Source organism: Ranitomeya imitator, chromosome 4 (assembly GCF_032444005.1).
Source record: "Ranitomeya imitator isolate aRanImi1 chromosome 4, aRanImi1.pri, whole genome shotgun sequence".
Taxonomy (NCBI): Eukaryota; Metazoa; Chordata; class Amphibia; order Anura; family Dendrobatidae; genus Ranitomeya; species Ranitomeya imitator.
The window spans coordinates 16,572,398-16,593,619 of NC_091285.1; the positions used below are offsets into that span (position 1 = coordinate 16,572,398).

Here is a 21,222-nt window from a genome sequence, read left to right on the forward strand (position 1 = left end):
AGTGACATTGACACTTGTGGGCACTGGCCATTGTCGGCCTTGGGCAGAGGACAGTGACGACACTATATGAAGCAGGTAATCCCACTGCCCACCAGGTCTCACGTGCGTCGAGCTGCCGCTGACCACCGATTACAGAAGGGGTTAAAGTGACGGCTACCTGTAATCTGGTTACTCAGTAATAGGAGGACTGAGCTCTGAGCAAAGAAGGTGGAGATCGGCCATCGGTCTGTACCGGAGACATGGAGAATGCTGCCAGCTTATAATAGTGCGGGAGCGTAATAACAGGGGCATCTGATGTCAGTCTCACCTCTGGAGATATGTGACATAAATCGGGGACAGGGAATTGTCACTTGTGTTATTACCATGGCTGATAACAGAGAACAATAGAGGACGTTAGCTGTAGAAGCACTGTCTTCCATGGACTGTGGATGGAGTAATGTGTAACGAATGGATGACGCCCCGCAGGTGGACATTATATTATCTCGATGGGACTAATCCCAATCCCAGGCGTCGGGTGTCACTTATGGCGTAATTCCGGGTGAGCAGGGTGTGTTCCTCCAAGACGGAGGATGTCACCTGTAAGACTAACCCTACTGATATCGGCCGGACTATGTGTCGGGAGATACGGGGAAGTTTCCACGGCTTTAGCTGCAGCCTCCGGAGGTTGAGCATCTATTCTCCATAGGAAGTTTATAATAACCGGTCAGACCTTGTACAGACCTGGTGTCCGGCGCTCACAGCCATGGATCCCGGCTCCATGACGCCCTGCCGCACATCGCCAAAACCGTATTTATCCTACTCTATAGAAGAGATATTGAAGAAACCGTCTTCAGCCTCCAAGGAAAACACAAACCGGGAATATTCCTCAAAAAAGGATCCTCAGGAATCGCCTGCCGGTAAGCGTCTGTATGTACGAAAGGAGGCGATGACGTAGCAGAGCTGAGCGGGTTGTTTGGCGTGATGATAGAACAGTGCGCTAATTTAGCTCTGCTACAATTGGATATGTCTTGTCCGTGGTGGTCCGACACCTGACCCGAATTACGGGGTGCGCGGTACGCCGCATTAACACTCAGAATTGCGCTTTTGCACTGACAAACTCAGCTCTGCTACAGTATATGTATATAGAATACGTTATAAACACTGCAATACAGCGCTGAGACGCTGCAGCCATATACAGCACACATAATACCACCATATAGTGCCATGATGATACTGTTGTGTACAGCCTACATGTTACGGCCATGTACTGCCCAGATGACACTGCCATATACACCCACATAATACAACCAAATAGCGCCAGGATGATATTGCTACATACAGCCCATATAATACCACCATTTAGTTCCAAGATGTTACTACTAGGTAGTTCCCAGATGATATTGCTATTTACAACGCAAAACTATTCAACAGTGCCTGCACTGTATTGTCATATAAAGCCTACATAATACCGCCATATAATGAGCATATGATACTGCCATGTACAAGCCACACAGTATTACCAGGATGGTATTGCCATATAGAGCCCATATTATAGCACCTTTAAATGCTATGAAAATGCTGCAACCCTAAATAATACTACCTAATAGTACCAAGATGATATTGCCGTATACAGCCAACAAAATACCACTTTGTAGTGCCAACATGATACTGCCATACACAGCCCACATAATACGGTTATATAGTGCCAAGATAATACCAACAAATAGTACCAGGATGGTATTGCCATAAACAACCCAAATAATACCACCTTATAGTGCCAACATGATACTGCTATATACAGACCACATACAGCGCCTTGCAAAAGTATTCGGCTCCCTGCAACTTTCCAACCTTTTCCCACGTATCAGGCTTCAAACATAAAGATACCAAATGTAAATTTTTGGTGAAGAATCAACAACAAGTGGAACACAATTGTGAAGTTGAACGAAATTTATTGGTTATTTTACATTTTTGTGGAAATTCAAACACTGAATAGTGGGGGGTGCAATATTATTCGGCCCCTGTAACTTAATACTTTGTTGCGCCCCTTTTGCTGCGATTACAAGTCGCTTGGGTTCTGTCTCTATCAGTTTTGTACATGGAGAGACTGAAATTCTCGCCCATTCTTCCTTGGCAAACAGCTGGAGCTCAGTGAGGTTTGGTGGAGATCGTTTGTGAACAGCAGTTTTCGGCTCTTTCCACAGATTCTCCATTGGATTGAGGTCTGGACTGTGACTTGTCCATTCTAACACCTGGATACGTTTATTTGTGATCCATTCCAGTGTAGATTTTGCTTTATGTTTGGGATCATTGTCTTGGGATCATTGAAGACAAATCTCCGTCCCAGTCTCCGGTCTTTTGCAGACTCCAACAGATTTTCTTCAAGAATGGTCCTGTATTTGGCTCCATTCATCTTCCCATCAATTTTATCCATCTTCCCTGTCCCTGCTGAAGAACAGCAGGCCCAAACCATGATGCTGCCACCACCATGTTTGACAGTGGGGATGGTGTGTTCAGGGTGATGAGCTGTGTTGCCTTTACGCCAAACATATCGTTTCGCATTGTTGCCAAAAAGTTCGATTTTGGTTTCATCTGACCAGAGCACCTTCTTCCACATGTTTGGTGTCTCCCAGGTGGCTTGTGGCAAACTTTAAACGACACTTTTTTTATGGATATCTTTGAGAAATGGCTTTCTTCTTGACACTCTTCCATAAAGGCCAGATTTGTGCAGTGTACGACTGATTGTTGTCCTATGGACAGACTGTCCCACCTCAGCTGTAGATCTCTGCAGTTCATCCAGAGTGATCATGGGCCTCTTGGCTGCATCTCTGATCAGTCTTCTCCTTGTCTGAGATGGAAGTTTAGAGGGACGGCCGGATCTTGGTAGATTTGCAGCGGTATGATACTCCTTCCATTTCAATATGATCGTTTGCACAGTGCTCCTTGGGATGTTTAAAGTTTTAGAAATCATTTTGTATCCAAATCCTGGTTTAAACTTCTCCACAACAGTATCACGGACCTGCCTGTTGTGTTCCTTGGTCTTCATGATGCTCTCTGTGCTCCACACAGAACCCTGAGACTATCACAGAGCAGGTGCATTTATACAGAGACTTGATCACACACCGGTGGATTATATCTATCATCATTAGGCATTTAGGACAACATTGGATCATTCAGAGATCCACAATGAACTTCTGCACTGAAAGTAAAGGGGCCGAATAATATTGCACGCCCCACTTTTCAGTGTTTGAAATTCCACAAATATTTAAAAATAACCAATAAATTTCGTTCAACTTCACAATTGTGTTCCACTTGTTGGTTCTTCACCAAAAATTTACATTTGGTATCTTTATGTTTGATGCATGATATGTGGGAAAAGGGTGAAAGGTTCCAGGGGGCTGAATACTATCGCAAAGCACTGTAGTACAGCCTTACAGTGACAAAATGATACTGTCTATATAGCGGACATAATACCACCATATAGAGCCAACATGATACTACCATAAATAATCCACATAATACTGCCCTATACAGTGAAAAAAACACAACTATCTTGTGCCAAGATGATAGACCTCACATAGTACAAAAATATAGCGTCAAGATGTTATTGCCATATAAAGCCGATATAATACCAGCAGTGCCAAGCCAATACTACAGTTATGCAGTCTACATATCGTATTTAGTACCAAGATTGTACTGCTATGTACAGCCCAGATAATACAGATATACATTGCTAACATAATACTGCTATATACAACTCACATAATAGTATGATCTGTAGTATACAAATACATTACATCTGTTAGTAAGAACCCATAGACAACCCACATAATACCACCATATGGTGCCAAGACAATACCGCCACATCCAGCTCACATCATGACGTTGTAAAGTGCAATGCTAGTGTCTACATAACACCACTGCCATGTAGTTCCCATATAAAAGCACTACATACTGCCTGAATAATAATCCGTAATAACCAGTCCAGGTACATTAGTACTCCCAGTAAGAGTCTACAAAATACTTCTATAACAGCCCATGTAATACCACTATATAGTGCCTACATAACACTACCATATGCAGCCCACTCCACAACACTATATCTTACCATGATATTGCTGACCTACTCAAGCTACATAATTCTGCCAGATCGTGCCAATATAATACTACCGCAAACAGTACTGTGCAATAGGGTTAAGCAGGTGAACTGAAGACCAAATGTCTCTGAACAGTAGATGGATGTAGGTGAGTCCCACTCGTTGCTGCCAGTTCTGAGTTGATGCCACTGCTGGATACTGAACAATTTTGTAGGGAAGTAACGTGATGTGTCCTTCATCTCCTGCACTAAGTGTCCTTGGCCGACCACCGAGTCTTCGATCCTCAACATGGCCCATTTCTTGGTACAATATATACTGATACCTCCCAGTCTATATCGAAATCCTTGCCTGGGAGACCCCTTGCCGATGCAGTATAACTACCTTGCTGTTCTTAGTTTTGTCACGGTTTACGACCAGTGACACAAAGCCGTCTTTCACAACCTCACCCTTTGTTGCAGTGTTTGGCTGTTCCTCAGAGCTGACGTAATATTTCCAAACACAACCGACAAAATACCGCTATGTAATGCCAAAAACACTACACCCCATGTGTTGTACCACTAGTGAGTACCCCAACGGCACAGAGTATTTCAGGACAGAAATGCAGTGTCTTCCCTCGGGATGTCGCCTTTTTTTTTTCTGACCACACACTGGAAATGTCACGCGTTAAACGTCCGTGACAACATTTACACCGCAGATTACGGCGTGTGATGAGATTCTTCACGCTCGTTGCCCTTTAACAAAGTTTTATGTTGAACCCATTTACAACTTCAGAGGGCGAGCGCCACATTCCCATTTTTCGCTCAGCGAGGAAGTTAAATCCCATCGGTAATGTAGTGTAATCTTCACTATGCGACTGGGCGGCAATTTTCATAATAGAACACAAAAAAAAATATTAAAAGAAGGAACGTTTTAAAGGGGCGTCCGGATGTAAATAGGGGACCCGATGATGAATTAAAAACTCTTCGGCCCATCCTGATAAGGCAACACTCCATAAGTTTCCTAAAAAAAACTTTAACAAGAGTTTTGTGGAGAAGCAAAAAAAGAAGAATCCGGGGAATTAATGACTTCTATTAAACTCTTACATTTCCAATATGAGCAATTTCAGGAGAGCGCTGAGTTATGGCTGTCTGGGCTCATCGCAATATCTGATGGCGCTCACCCACCGCGGGAAGATCTGAAGATTTATCATTATATTAATATGCACAAGTTATATATGTGATGGAAATACTAATCCGTCTAATGTCAATCAAATGGGACAGTAATTCCCAGTACAAAAAAATATGGACTACAGTGTAAAGTTCTCCAGCATGCCTGCTCTTCACCGTGTTACTGGAAAGTGCTGCCCCCTATGTGCAAGAAAATAACCACTATAATACTGCCCCTATGTACAAGAATATAACTACTATAATACTGCTCCTATGTACAAGAATATAACTACTATAATACTGCTCCTATGTACAAGAATATAACTGCTATAATACTGCCACTATGTACAAGAATATAACTACTATAATACTGCTCCTATGTACAAGAATATAACTACTATAATACTGCTCCTATGTACAGGAATATAACTACTATAATACTGCCCCTATGTACAAGAATATAACTACTATAATACTGCCCCTATGTACAAGAATATAACTACTATAATACTGTCCCCTATGTACAAGAATATAACTACTATAATACTGCCCCTATGTGCAAGAATATAACCACTATAATACTGCCTCTATGTACAAGAATATAACTACTATAATACTGCTCCTATGTACAAGAATATAACTACTATAATACTGCTCCTATGTACAAGAATATAACTACTATAATACTGCCTCTATGTACAAGAATATAACTGCTATAATACTACACCTATGTACAAGAATATAACTACTATAATACTGCTCCTATGTACAAGAATATAACTACTATAATACTGCCCCTATGTACAAGAATATAAATACTCTAATACTGCCCCTATGTACAAGAATATAACTACTATAATACTGCTCCTATGTACAAGAATATAACTACTATAATACTGCTCCTATGTACAAGAATATAACTACTATAATACTGCTCCTATGTACAAGAATATAACTAATATAATACTGCTCTCCTATGTACAAGAATATAACTAATATAATACTGCCCCTATGTACAAGAATATAACTAATATAATACTGCCCCTATGTAGAAGAATATAACTACTATAATACTGCTCCTATGTACAAGAATATAACTACTATAATACTGCTCCTATGCACAAGAATATAACTACCATAATACTACCCCGATGTACAAGAATATAACTACTATAATACTGCTCCTATGTACAAGAATATAACTACTATAATACTGCTCCTATGTACAGGAATATAACTACTATAATACTGCCCCTATGTACAAGAATATAACTACTATAATACTGCCCCTATGTACAAGAATATAACTACTATAATACTGTCCCCTATGTACAAGAATATAACTAATATAATACTGCTCTCCTATGTACAAGAATATAACTAATATAATACTGCCCCTATGTACAAGAATATAACTAATATAATACTGCCCCTATGTAGAAGAATATAACTACTATAATACTGCTCCTATGTACAAGAATATAACTACTATAATACTGCTCCTATGTACAAGAATATAACTGCTATAATACTGCCACTATGTACAAGAATATAACTACTATAATACTGCTCCTATGTACAAGAATATAACTACTATAATACTGCTCCTATGTACAGGAATATAACTACTATAATACTGCCCCTATGTACAAGAATATAACTACTATAATACTGCCCCTATGTACAAGAATATAACTACTATAATACTGTCCCCTATGTACAAGAATATAACTACTATAATACTGCCCCTATGTGCAAGAATATAACCACTATAATACTGCCTCTATGTACAAGAATATAACTACTATAATACTGCTCCTATGTACAAGAATATAACTACTATAATACTGCTCCTATGTACAAGAATATAACTACTATAATACTGCCTCTATGTACAAGAATATAACTGCTATAATACTACACCTATGTACAAGAATATAACTACTATAATACTGCTCCTATGTACAAGAATATAACTACTATAATACTGCCCCTATGTACAAGAATATAAATACTCTAATACTGCCCCTATGTACAAGAATATAACTACTATAATACTGCTCCTATGTACAAGAATATAACTACTATAATACTGCTCCTATGTACAAGAATATAACTACTATAATACTGCTCCTATGTACAAGAATATAACTAATATAATACTGCTCTCCTATGTACAAGAATATAACTAATATAATACTGCCCCTATGTACAAGAATATAACTAATATAATACTGCCCCTATGTAGAAGAATATAACTACTATAATACTGCTCCTATGTACAAGAATATAACTACTATAATACTGCTCCTATGCACAAGAATATAACTACCATAATACTACCCCGATGTACAAGAATATAACTACTATAATACTGCCCCTATATGCAAGAATATAACTACTATAATACTGCCCCTATATATAAGAATATAACTACTATAATACTGCTCCTATGTACAAGAATATAACTACTATAATACTGCCCCTATGTACAAGAATATAACTACTATAATACTGTCCCTATGTACAAGAATATAACTACTATAATACTGCCCCTATGTACAAGAATATAACTACTATAATACTGCTCCTATGTGCAAGAATATAACTACTATAATACTGCCCCTATATATAAGAATATAACTACTATAATACTGCTCCTATGTACAAGAATATAACTAATATAATACTGCCCCTATGTACAAGAATATAACTACTATAATACTGCTCCTATGTACAATAATATAACTACTATAATACTGCTCCTATGTACAAGAATATAACTACTATAATACTGCTCCTATGTACAAGACTATAACTACTATAATACTGCCTCCTATGTACAAGAATATAACTACTATAATACTGCCCCTATGTACAAGACTATAACTACTATAATACTGCTCCTATGTACAATAATATAACTACTATAATACTGCTCCTATGTACAGGAATATAACTACTATAATACTGCCCCTATGTACAAGACTATAACTACTATAATACTGCTCCTATGTACAATAATATAACTACTATAATACTGCTCCTATGTACAAGAATATAACTACTATAATACTGCCTCCTATGTACAAGAATATAACTACTATAATACTGCCCCTATGTACAAGAATATAACTACTATAATACTGCCTCCTATGTACAAGAATATAACTACTATAATACTGCTCCTATGTACAAGAATATAACTAATATAATACTGCTCTAACTACTATAATACTGCTCCTATGTACAAGAATATAACTACTATAATACTGCTCCTATGTACAAGAATATAACTAATATAATACTGCTCTCCTATGTACAAGAATATAACTAATATAATACTGCCCCTATGTACAAGAATATAACTAATATAATACTGCCCCTATGTAGAAGAATATAACTACTATAATACTGCTCCTATGTACAAGAATATAACTACTATAATACTGCTCCTATGTACAAGAATATAACTACCATAATACTACCCCGATGTACAAGAATATAACTACTATAATACTGCCCCTATGTGCAAGAATATAACTACTATAATACTGCCCCTATATATAAGAATATAACTACTATAATACTGCTCCTATGTACAAGAATATAACTACTATAATACTGCCCCTATGTACAAGAATATAACTACTATAATACTGTCCCTATGTACAAGAATATAACTACTATAATACTGCCCCTATGTACAAGAATATAACTACTATAATACTGCCCCTATATATAAGAATATAACTACTATAATACTGCTCCTATGTACAAGAATATAACTAATATAATACTGCCCCTATGTACAAGAATATAACTACTATAATACTGCTCCTATGTACAATAATATAACTACTATAATACTGCTCCTATGTACAAGAATATAACTACTATAATACTGCTCCTATGTACAAGACTATAACTACTATAATACTGCCTCCTATGTACAAGAATATAACTACTATAATACTGCCCCTATGTACAAGACTATAACTACTATAATACTGCTCCTATGTACAATAATATAACTACTATAATACTGCTCCTATGTACAGGAATATAACTACTATAATACTGCCCCTATGTACAAGACTATAACTACTATAATACTGCTCCTATGTACAATAATATAACTACTATAATACTGCTCCTATGTACAAGAATATAACTACTATAATACTGCCTCCTATGTACAAGAATATAACTACTATAATACTGCCCCTATGTACAAGAATATAACTACTATAATACTGCCTCCTATGTACAAGAATATAACTACTATAATACTGCCTCCTATGTACAAGAATATAACTACTATAATACTGCCTCCTATGTACAAGAATATAACTACTATAATACTGCTCCTATGTACAAGAATATAACTACTATAATACTGCCTCCTATGTACAAGAATATAACTACTATAATACTGCTCCTATGTACAAGAATATAACTACTATAATACTGCCCCTATGTACAAGAATATAACTACTATAATACTGTCCCTATGTACAAGACTATAACTACTATAATACTGCTCCTATGTACAATAATATAACTACTATAATACTGCTCCTATGTACAAGAATATAACTATTATAATACTGCCTCCTATGTACAAGAATATAACTACTATAATACTGCCCCTATGTACAAGAATATAAGTACTATAATACTGCCCCTATGTACAAGAATATAACTACTATAATACTGTCCCTATGTACAAGACTATAACTACTATAATACTGCTCCTATGTACAATAATATAACTAAAAGACACAAAAGAGAATGGTAAAACCAAAAACACTCAGTTTGAAAAAATGTTTGCAGTAATCCGCAAGTGCTAGTAAAAGATGTAAATAACAGGGTATTTGGTTGATACGTTTTTTGCAAAAAATGTATACTAAGCTGCTCTACCAATCTTCACGGTATACCCTTATCAGAGCAGTCCTAACTAATGTATGCAATCCCTATCTGATGTATTTAAAAACCTGATCATCTGTATATTACCTGTGTGAACAGGGTTCAGAGAGGAAAAATCCATGTGTGCATACATATCATGGAAACAGGAACACATGGGCTACTTGCACAGTGAACAAGTCTGTAAGAACATGTTCACACACCACCAAGTAGCCCATGTGTTCCTGTTTCCATGATTGTTCTCTTGTGTCTACAAGACTGGGGAGTTCCACCACTCCTCTTGGGCTAGCTGCACAAAAGCTGTTCTGCCCTGTATGCACACATGGATTTTTCCTCTCTGAACCCTGTTCACACAGGTAATATACAGATGATCAGGTTTTTAAATACATCAGATAGGGATTGCATACATTAGTTAGGACTGCTCTGATAAGGGTATACCGTGAAGATTGGTAGAGCAGCTTAGTATACATTTTTTGCAAAAAACGTATCAACCAAATACCCTGTTATTTACATCTTTTACTAGCACTTGCGGATTACTGCAAACATTTTTTCAAACTGAGTGTTTTTGGTTTTACCATTCTCTTTTGTGTCTTCAGGTTTCTTGGTGGTGTGTGAACATGATCATACAGACTTGTTCACTGTGCAAGTAGCCCATGTGTTCCTGTTTCCATAATATAACTACTATAATACTGCTCCTATGTACAAGAATATAACTACTATAATACTGCTCCTATGTACAAGACTATAACTACTATAATACTGCCCCCTATGTACAAGAATATAACTACTATAATACTGCTCCTATGTACAAGAATATAACTACTATAATACTGCTCCTATGTACAAGAATATAACTACTATAATACTGCTCCTATGTACAAGAATATAACTACTATAATACTGCTCCTATGTACAAGAATATACAGTTAGGGCCAGAAATATTTGGACAGTGACACAAGTTTTGTTATTTTAGCTGTTTACAAAAACATGTTCAGAAATACAATTATATATATAATATGGGCTGAAAGTGCACACTCCCAGCTGCAATATGATAGTTTCCACATCCAAATCGGAGAAAGGGTTTAGGAATCATAGCTCTGTAATGCATAGCATCCTCTTTTTCAAGGGACCAAAAGTAATTGGACAATGGACTCTAAGGGCTGCAATTAACTCTGAAGGCGTCTCCCTCGTTAACCTGTAATCAATGAAGTAGTTAAAAGGTCAGGGGTGGATTCCAGGTGTGTGGTTTTGCATTTGGAAGCTGTTGCTGTGAGCAGACAACATGCCGTCAAAGGAACTCTCAATTGAGGTGAAGCAGAACATCCTGAGGCTGAAAAAAAAGAAAAAATCCATCAGAGAGATAGCAGACATGCTTGGAGTAGCAAAATCAACAGTTGGGTACATTCTGAGAAAAAAGGAATTGACTGGTGAGCTTGGGAACTCAAAAAGGCCTGGGCGTCCACGGATGACAACAGTGGTGGATGATCGCCGCATACTTAATTTGGTGAAGAAGAACCCGTTCACAACATCAACTGAAGTCCAGAACACTCTCAGTGAAGTAGGTGTATCTGTCTCTAAGTCAACAGTAAAGAGAAGACTCCATGACAGTAAATACAGAGGGTTCACATCTAGATGCAAACCATTCATCAATACCAAAAATAGACAGAAAAACACGTCAAGAAGCCAGCTCAGTTCTGGAAAAGTATTCTATGGACAGATGAGACAAAGATCAACCTGTACCAGAATGATGGGAAGAAAAAAGTTTGGAGAAGAAAGGGAACGGCACATGATCCAAGGCACACCACATCCTCTGTAAAACATGGTGGAGGCAACGTGATGGCATGGGCATGCATGGCTTTCAATGGCACTGGGTCACTTGTGTTTATTGATGACATAAGAGCAGACAAGAGTAGCCGGATGAATTCTGAAGTGTACCGGGATATACTTTCAGCCCAGATTCAGCCAAATGCTGCAAAGTTGATTGGACGGCGCTTCATAGTACAGATGGACAATGACCCCAAGCATACAGCCAAAGCTACCCAGGAGTTCATGAGTGCCAAAAAGTGGAACATTCTGCAATGGCCAAGTCAATCTCCAGATCTAAACCCAATTGAGCATGCATTTCACTTGCTCAAATCCAGACTTAAGACGGAAAGACCCACAAACAAGCAAGACCTGAAGGCTGCGGCTGTAAAGGCCTGGCAAAGCATCAAGAAGGAGGAAACCCAGCGTTTGGTGATGTCCATGGGTTCCAGACTTAAGGCAGTGATTGCCTCCAAAGGATTTGCAACAAAATATTGAAAATAAAAATATTTTGTTTGGGTTATGTTTATTTGTCCAATTACTTTTGACCTCCTAAAATGTGGAGTGTTTGTAAAGAAATGTGTACAATTCCTACATTTTCTATCAGATATTTTTGTTCAACCCTTCAAATTAAACGTTACAATCTGCACTTGAATTCTGTTGTAGAGGTTTCATTTCAAATCCAATGTGGTGGCATGCAGAGCCCAACTCGCGAAAATTGTGTCACTGTCCAAATATTTCTGGCCCTAACTGTAACTACTATAATACTGGTCCTATGTACAAGACTATAACTACTATAATACTGCTCCCTATGTACAAGAATATAACTACTATAATACTGCTCCTATGTACAAGAATATAACTACTATAATACTGCTCCTATGTACAAGAATATAACTACTATAATACTGCTCTATGTACAAGAATATAACTACTATAATACTGCTCCTATGTACAAGAATATAACTACTATAATACTGCCCCTATGTACAAGAATATAACTACTATAATACTGCCCCTATGTACAAGAATATAACTACTATAATACTGCCCCTATGTACAAGAATATAACTACTATAATACTGCTCCTATGTAATAGGAATATAACTACTATAATACTGCTCCTATGTAATAGGAATATAACTACTATAATACTGCCCCTATGTAATAGGAATATAACTACTATAATACTGCTCCTATGTACAAGAATATAACTACTATAATACTGCCCCTATGTACAAGAATATAACTACTATAATACTGCCCCCTATGTACAAGAATATAACTACTATAATACTGCTCCTATGTACAAGAATAAAACTACTATAATACTGCTCCTATGTACAAGAATATAACTACTATAATACTGCCCCTATGTACAAGAATATAACTACTATAATACTGCCCCCTATGTACAAGAATATAACTACTATAATACTGCTCCTATGTACAAGAATATAACTACTATAATACTGCTCCTATGTACAAGAATATAACTACTATAATACTGCCCCTATGTACAAGAATATAACTACTATAATACTGCTCCTATGTACAAGAATATAACTACTATAATACTGCCCCTATGTACAAGAATATAACTACTATAATACTGCTCCTATGTACAAGAATATAACTACTATAATACTGCTCCTATGTACAAGAATATAACTACTATAATACTGCTCTATGTACAAGAATATAACTACTATAATACTGCTCCTATGTACAAGAATATAACTACTATAATACTGCCCCTATGTATAAGAATATAACTACTATAATACTGCCCCTATGTACAAGAATATAACTACTATAATACTGCCCCTATGTACAAGAATATAACTACTATAATACTGCTCCTATGTAATAGGAATATAACTACTATAATACTGCTCCTATGTAATAGGAATATAACTACTATAATACTGCCCCTATGTAATAGGAATATAACTACTATAATACTGCTCCTATGTACAAGAATATAACTACTATAATACTGCCCCTATGTACAAGAATATAACTACTATAATACTGCCCCCTATGTACAAGAATATAACTACTATAATACTGCTCCTATGTACAAGAATATAACTACTATAATACTGCTCCTATGTACAAGAATATAACTACTATAATACTGCCCCTATGTACAAGAATATAACTACTATAATACTGCTCCTATGTACAAGAATATAACTACTATAATACTGCCCCTATGTACAAGAATATAACTACTATAATACTGCCCCTATGTACAAGAATATAACTACTATAATACTGCCCCTATGTACAAGAATATAACTACTATAATACTGCTCCTATGTAATAGGAATATAACTACTATAATACTGCCTCCTATGTAATAGGAATATAACTACTATAATACTGCCCCTATGTACAAGAATATAACTACTATAATACTGCCCCTATGTACAAGAATATAACTACTATAACACTGCCCCTACGTACAAGAATATAACTACTATAATACTGCCCCTATGTACAAGAATATAACTACTATAATACTGCCCCTATGTACAAGAATATAACTGCTATAATACTATGAGATTGGTGAGGAGTCATTTTACACGTAGACTTTTCGGTAGTAATATTTATGTTTCTCTATTTCCTTAGGTTCAGATTTTCATTCGGACATCAGACATGAAGACTTTTCCCATCAGGAAGGTGATGATGAGATGAGTGATTCTATGCAGGTCAGCCCTCACAGTAAGTGACTGTTATGTACAGTATCTATTCTATCAGATTATTACTACGTTATGCTATTTATTATCTGTGGTGCTCATTATACGTCTCTCCTGAAATACTCTGTGCTGCGGTGTTTCAGTTCCGCTTATTACCACCATATCTCACAGCAGTCATGTACTTGTGTGTGTCCTGGATTTACATTTCCATATAAAATGATGCTTTGTTATGAAGGTGAACGCAAGAACAAAAGACGGATCAGAACCACTTTCAGCATGGAGCAACTCCAGGAGCTGGAGAGGATCTTCCATGTGACACATTACCCCGATGTTCAGACAAGAGACAAGCTGGCCTCAAAGATTAAACTTCCCGAAACACGAGTCCAGGTACCTCAATTATTATAGCTTGGAAGACTGTTTGGGAGGAAGAGTATTCCGTAGATGCCCTCTACATACTATGCATCCCCATTGATCCCGTTTCTATTCAGAATCAGTCTCCTTCCCCATCTGGCAGCTGAAAATATCTGCCCTTCTCCCCAGCTATACTAATGTAGAGGCTCTGCTGCTTCCCTGAAAAGTAAGGAAAAAGTTAGTGACTGCGCATATGTGTCCACCAACACCGAGTGGTCCCATTCCCCGTACATTCTGGAGCCACCAGGTCTCCATGTTTTACCCATTAGAAGCAGAATTATATTTAAAAGGGAGCGCTGTAGCTTTAAAAAATTAATGGTTTTTAAAATTTTTCATCAATAATTTTTTTTAAATATATATATTTTATTTCATAAGATTTGGTTTCAGAACCGTCGCGCTAAATGGCGGAAATACGAAAAGCTTGGCAATTTTGGAGGCCTTCAGAACCTTACTACAATGGACACGATTCCAGCACCGAAAGCTGATTCTATGGTAAGATGACATCACAAGGATCGTATTGATCCATGCATGGATATATCTGAATTTGTGGAATTGCATCATGGGCTCTGGGGCATTATCTAAGTGTTTCCCAATACAATGTAAATATGGAATGTGGACACAAATTCATAAAGAAAGTTGGCCCCACCCATGAGGAACTGGAGGTCTCAGAACAATGATTAAAATAGACCTTCACCCTACAGAGATGACGTGAGAGGTGAACCACTCCATTTATGCATTCATAAGAAAAATTCAGCCTGCCCATGAAGGGATTGGTTGCTTCATAAAAATAATAGTGTGCTTTAATAATGTTTTTTGTATATGAAATGTAGAAATTTGCTAAATTTAGTACATTTCAAGAATTTTTCCTTTCCGGATCATGGATTTTGGGACATTATATATCTTATATTTTCCCCTCCTGTATAGCTTCTAGTATAGCCATATGGAAGGTGCGCCACCAATAGAAAATTAGCACCGCCCACGAGGGGATAGACGCCCCATAGAAATAATTAGAAAACCCTATGCAAAACATTTTGAGACCCATTTTAATGAAATGCCCATCATGCCAGACCCTTATAAAGAGGGGGACCCTTTCATGGCTCCAATTACCAGTAAAGAATCCTAATGGGGCAAACCTAAGCCTAATGGTTCCCATCGCCACTGTTGATAACCTCCACAAAGTCGGTCTATATAATGTAATAAATAATAATAATAATGTTTCTTTTCGGATCATGGGCCTTGAGATATTACATATTTTATTTCGCCCCTTCTCAATTCTCCCTATATCCTTGCTGATATGTGAGGTATACCATGTATTTAAAGTATAAACTTGCCCCGCCCTTGAGGAGCTTGGACCTCCCATAGTTTTTGCCTATAACCTTCCCAAAAGGAACCTATTTCCTTCCGGACTTTCACCCCAATCTCCTAAGATGGCTCTGATCATCCACAAAGAATAATACTGAGACCAACAAGTTCAACCCACGAGGTTCTTAATGGCCACTGCTCCCTCGCAGTCTATAAAATGGGCAACGAAAATTTAGTAAATTTCTAGTATTTTCCCTTACTGATTTGTTTTCCTTTAATTTTGCAGGACTTCAACTTACATATGAAGATGGCCCCCGATATCGAACCAACCCATAGGTATTACGTACCCTTTCAAGGTCACGCTACCTCCTTGGCATCCTTAGTGCCCAATTTGTCCTCCATAGCGTCTCAACAACGAATATTAATGAGGCCAGCGCCCTACTACGTTCCTTTCCCTCACAGGCTCGGCTACAGCGGGTTTCTGCCCATGCCAACATAGTTTCGAGAGGTAACCGAGAAGCTCTCATGTTTGGATGACATTCTCGTGCTACGAGTTGCGCTGCGTAATGCACGGCAGATGGAGTCGGCACTTCATCAGAGGAAGAAATATATCTGTAACTAACGGCAAGCGGTTAATTGCTCCTCTCCGGAGGGCGACAAGAGACGCTTCACCATAAAAAACCTATTTATCTGTTGTTTAAAAACTGGAGATGGAGATAAACAAGCGGCGAGATCGCCAAGAACGCAGGAACAATTAAATCACCTTATCATTTATTTATACCCCGGACGCGGGGGTAGGAAAATGGCGGAAAGTGCGAGCAGATGTTCCCAAAGTCTATTTAACTTGGGTCCATGGGAACACTTTAGAAGACGAGTCGAACCGATGGCTGCGACGATTTATACGGCCGAAAAGAGGAAAATGAAGATCGCGGATTGACGAGCAAAAAGGTTTCCAGAGACGAATTTCCAAGGTGGAAGTGATACCAGATATTTCGATATCCCATCTGCTCAGGGGCTTTTTTGGGGACTAGGAAAGCAGAATGGACGGGTTTAATGTTCCTTCACTTGGAATTTGAAGATGAGAATTCTGCTGCTTCAGCCTCAAGTGGAAAGAAAATAGAATTATCTAGGACAGTTACCAATGCGCCGATGCACAGAGGATTATCAAAAACTGGGAGATACGGAGGGCTGAGCACATAGAATAGTCGCGAGCATACAGCGACATGGCAATTATTCAGACGTGAGCGTACAATAAACTGGTGAGCGCACAGCAGTGAGCGTACTGTGACGAGGTGAGCGTACAATAAACTGGTGACGCACAGCAGTGAGCGTACTGTGACGAGGTGAGCGTACAATAAACTGATGAGCACACAGCAGTGAGCATACAGTGACGAGGTGAGCGTACAATAAACTGATGAGCGTACAGCAGTGAGCATACTGTGACGAGGTGAGCGTACAATAAACTGGTGAGCACACAGCAGTGAGCGTACTGTGACGAGGTGAGCGTACAATAAACTGATGAGTGCACAGCAGTGAACATACTGTGACGAGGTGAGCGTACAATAAACTGGTGAGCGCACAGCAGTGAGCGTACTGTGACGAGGTGAGCGTACAATAAACTGCTGAGCGCACAGCAATGAGCGTACTGTGATGAGGTGAGCGTACAATAAACTGATGAGCGCACAGCAGTGAGCGTACTGTGACGAGGTGAGCGTACAATAAACTGATGAGCGCACAGCAGTGAGTGTACTGTGACGAGGTGAGCGTACAATAAACTGATGAGCGCACAGCAGTGAGCGTACTATGACGAGGTGAGCGTACAATAAACTGCTGAGCGCACAGCAGTGAGCGTACTGTGATGAGGTGAGCGTACAATAAACTGATGAGCGCACAGCAGTGAGCGTACTGTGACGAGGTGAGCGTACAATAAACTGATGAGCACACAGCAGTGAGCGTACTGTGACGAGGTGAGCGTACAATAAACTGGTGAGTGCACAGCAGTGACCATACAGTGACGAGGTGAGCATACAATAAACTGGTGAGCGCACAGCAGTGAGCGTACTGTGACGAGGTGAGCGTACAATAAACTGGTGAGCGCACAGCAGTGAACATACTGTGATGAGGTGCGCGTACAATAAACTGGTGAGCGCACAGCAGTGAGCGTACTGTGACGAGGTGAGCATACAATAAACTGATGAGCACACAGCAGTGAGCGTACTGTGACGAGGTGAGCGTACAATAAACTGGTGAGTGCACAGCAGTGACCATACAGTGACGAGGTGAGCATACAATAAACTGGTGAGCGCACAGCAGTGAGCGTACTGTGACGAGGTGAGCGTACAATAAACTGGTGAGCGCACAGCAGTGAACATACTGTGATGAGGTGCGCGTACAATAAACTGGTGAGCACACAGCAGTGAGCGTACTGTGACGAGGTGAGCGTACAATAAACTGATGAGCGCATAGCAGTGAGCATACAGTGACGAGGTGAGCGTACAATAAACTGGTGAGCGCACAGCAGTGAGCGTACTGTGATGAGGTGAGCGTGCAATAAACTGGTGAGCGCACAGCAGTGAGCATACTGTAACGTGGTGAGCGTACAATAAACTGGTGAGTGCACAGCAGTGAGCGTACTGTGATGAGGTGAGCATACAATAAACTGGTGAGTGCACAGCAGTGAGCATACTGTAACAAGGTGAGCGTACAATAAACTGGTGAGTGCACAGCAGTGACCATACAGTGACGAGGTGAGCATACAATAAACTGGTGAGCGCACAGCAGTGAGCATACAGTGAGGAGGTGAGCGTGCAATAAACTGGTGAGCGCACAGCAGTGAGCATACAGTGACGAGGTGAGCGTACAATAAACTGATGAGCGCACAGCAGTGAGCGTACTGTGACGAGGTGAGCGTACAATAAACTAGTGAGCGCATAGCAGTGAGCATACTGTAACAAGGTGAGCGTACAATAAACTGGTGAGCGCACAGCAGTGAGCATACTGTAACAAGGTGAGCGTACAATAAACTGGTGAGCGCACAGCAGTGAGCATACTGTAACAAGGTGAGCGTACAATAAACTGGTGAGCGCACAGTTAGTGAGCATACAGTGAGGAGGTGAGCTGAACGCACTCATCACATCAAGTTCAGCTTCCTGGAGATGCCACTTATGGAGAGGAGGATTATTATTATTATTTATTATTACAGCGCCATTTATTCCATGGCGCTTTACATGTGAGTAGAGGTATACATAATAAAAACAAGTACAATAATCTTGAACAATACAAGTCATAACTGGTACAGGAGGAGAGAGGACCCTGCCCGCGAGGGCTCACAATCTACAAGGGATGGGTGAGGTTACTGTAGGTGTCCCACTACACATCAGGTCTGATAACTTCCGTGCCAAACTAGACCACCAGGGAAGTTATTCTCCACTTTACCATAACAGAATATCAGAGAAGCTGACATTAACCTGCTAACCACACTAGACCACCAGGGAAGCTGGCATTAACCTGTTTATGACATTAGACCACCAGGGAAGCTGACATTAACCTGTTTATGACTCCAGACCACCAGGGAAGCTGACATTAACCTGTTTATGACATTAGACCACCAGGGAAGCTGACATTAACCTGTTTATGACACCAGACCACCAGGGAAGCTGACATTAACCTGTTTATGACACTAGACCACCAGGGAAGCTGACATTAACCTGTTTATGACACTAGACCACCAGGGAAGCTGACATTAACCGGTTTATGACACCAGACCACCAGGGAAGCTGATATTAACCTGCTAACCACACTAGAGCACCGGGGAAGCTGAATTAAACCTGTTTATGACCCTAGACCCCCAGGGAAGCGGACATTAGCCTGTTTATCACACTAGACCACCAGAGAAGCTGATGTTAACCTGTTTATCACACTAGACCACCATGGAAGCTGACATTAACCTACTAAACACACTACACCACCAGGGAAGCTGAAAATAACCTGCTAAGCAGACTAGACCACCAGAGAAGCTGACCTTAACCGGTTTATGACACTAGACCACCAGGGAAGCTGACATTAACCTGTTCTTCACAGTAGACCACCAGGGAATCTGATATTAACCTGCTAACATACTAGACCACAAGGGAAGCTTATATTAACCTGTTTATTACACTAGACCACCAGGCAAGCTGACATTAACCTACTAAACACACTACACCACCAGGGAAGCTGACATTAACCTACTAAACACACTACACCACCAGGGAAGCTGACATTAGCCTGTTTATCACACTAGACTACTAGAGAAGCTGACATTAACCTGTTTATCCCACTAGACCACCAGGGAAGCTGATATTAACCTGCTAACCACACTAGAGCACCGAGGTAGCTGACATTAACCTGTAAATCACACTAGACGGCCAGGCAAGCTGACATTAACCTGTTTATGACAGTAGACCACCAGGGAAGCTGACAGTAACCTGTTCACCTACATACCGAAGGGTACTAATGATAACCCCTTTCCTCTTCCAGACCACCAGGTAGTCTTACATTGTCCCCTTCATTGCTATAAGTAAAAGAGATTTGGGCACTACTCTACACCACCAAAAGAAACTGGTATCAACCTCATCAGTACCTAGACCACCAGACAAGCTGGACCCCAGAAAAAAAAAAAGATTTTTCAGATTTTGATTGGAGTAAGGGGTCTATGAACTCGGAAAATCATTACAAGTCATCAGTCAATTAACCTTTGTGTGAGAGGCGTATAATTCACTGTTCCCAGAATGTCTGACATCAACGAGGCTCAATTCCCCTCTGCGGAAAATGCATTGACTGCTTGTAATGGCAGAATGCGAAACGCGACACACA

At 39.3% G+C, this 21,222-nt stretch overlaps 1 protein-coding gene across 2 annotated transcripts; it reads left to right on the top strand.

Annotated features, from left to right (window-relative positions):
- Positions 1-226: 226 nt before the first annotated feature.
- ISX (intestine specific homeobox) lies at positions 227-17,846 on the top strand. Of its 2 annotated transcripts, none has more exons than XM_069763165.1 (5): positions 227-896; positions 14,588-14,680; positions 14,891-15,042; positions 15,442-15,558; positions 16,655-17,846. In XM_069763165.1, the coding sequence occupies exons 1-5, from the start codon at positions 743-745 to the stop codon at positions 16,865-16,867; spliced, it is 729 nt and encodes a 242-aa protein (XP_069619266.1). In that variant the 5' UTR covers positions 227-742; the 3' UTR covers positions 16,868-17,846. The 2 variants fall into 2 exon arrangements, with proteins under 2 accessions (XP_069619266.1, XP_069619267.1); XM_069763166.1 differs by having other exon boundaries at positions 520-896; positions 15,454-15,558; positions 16,655-17,691.
- Positions 17,847-21,222: the final 3,376 nt, after the last annotated feature.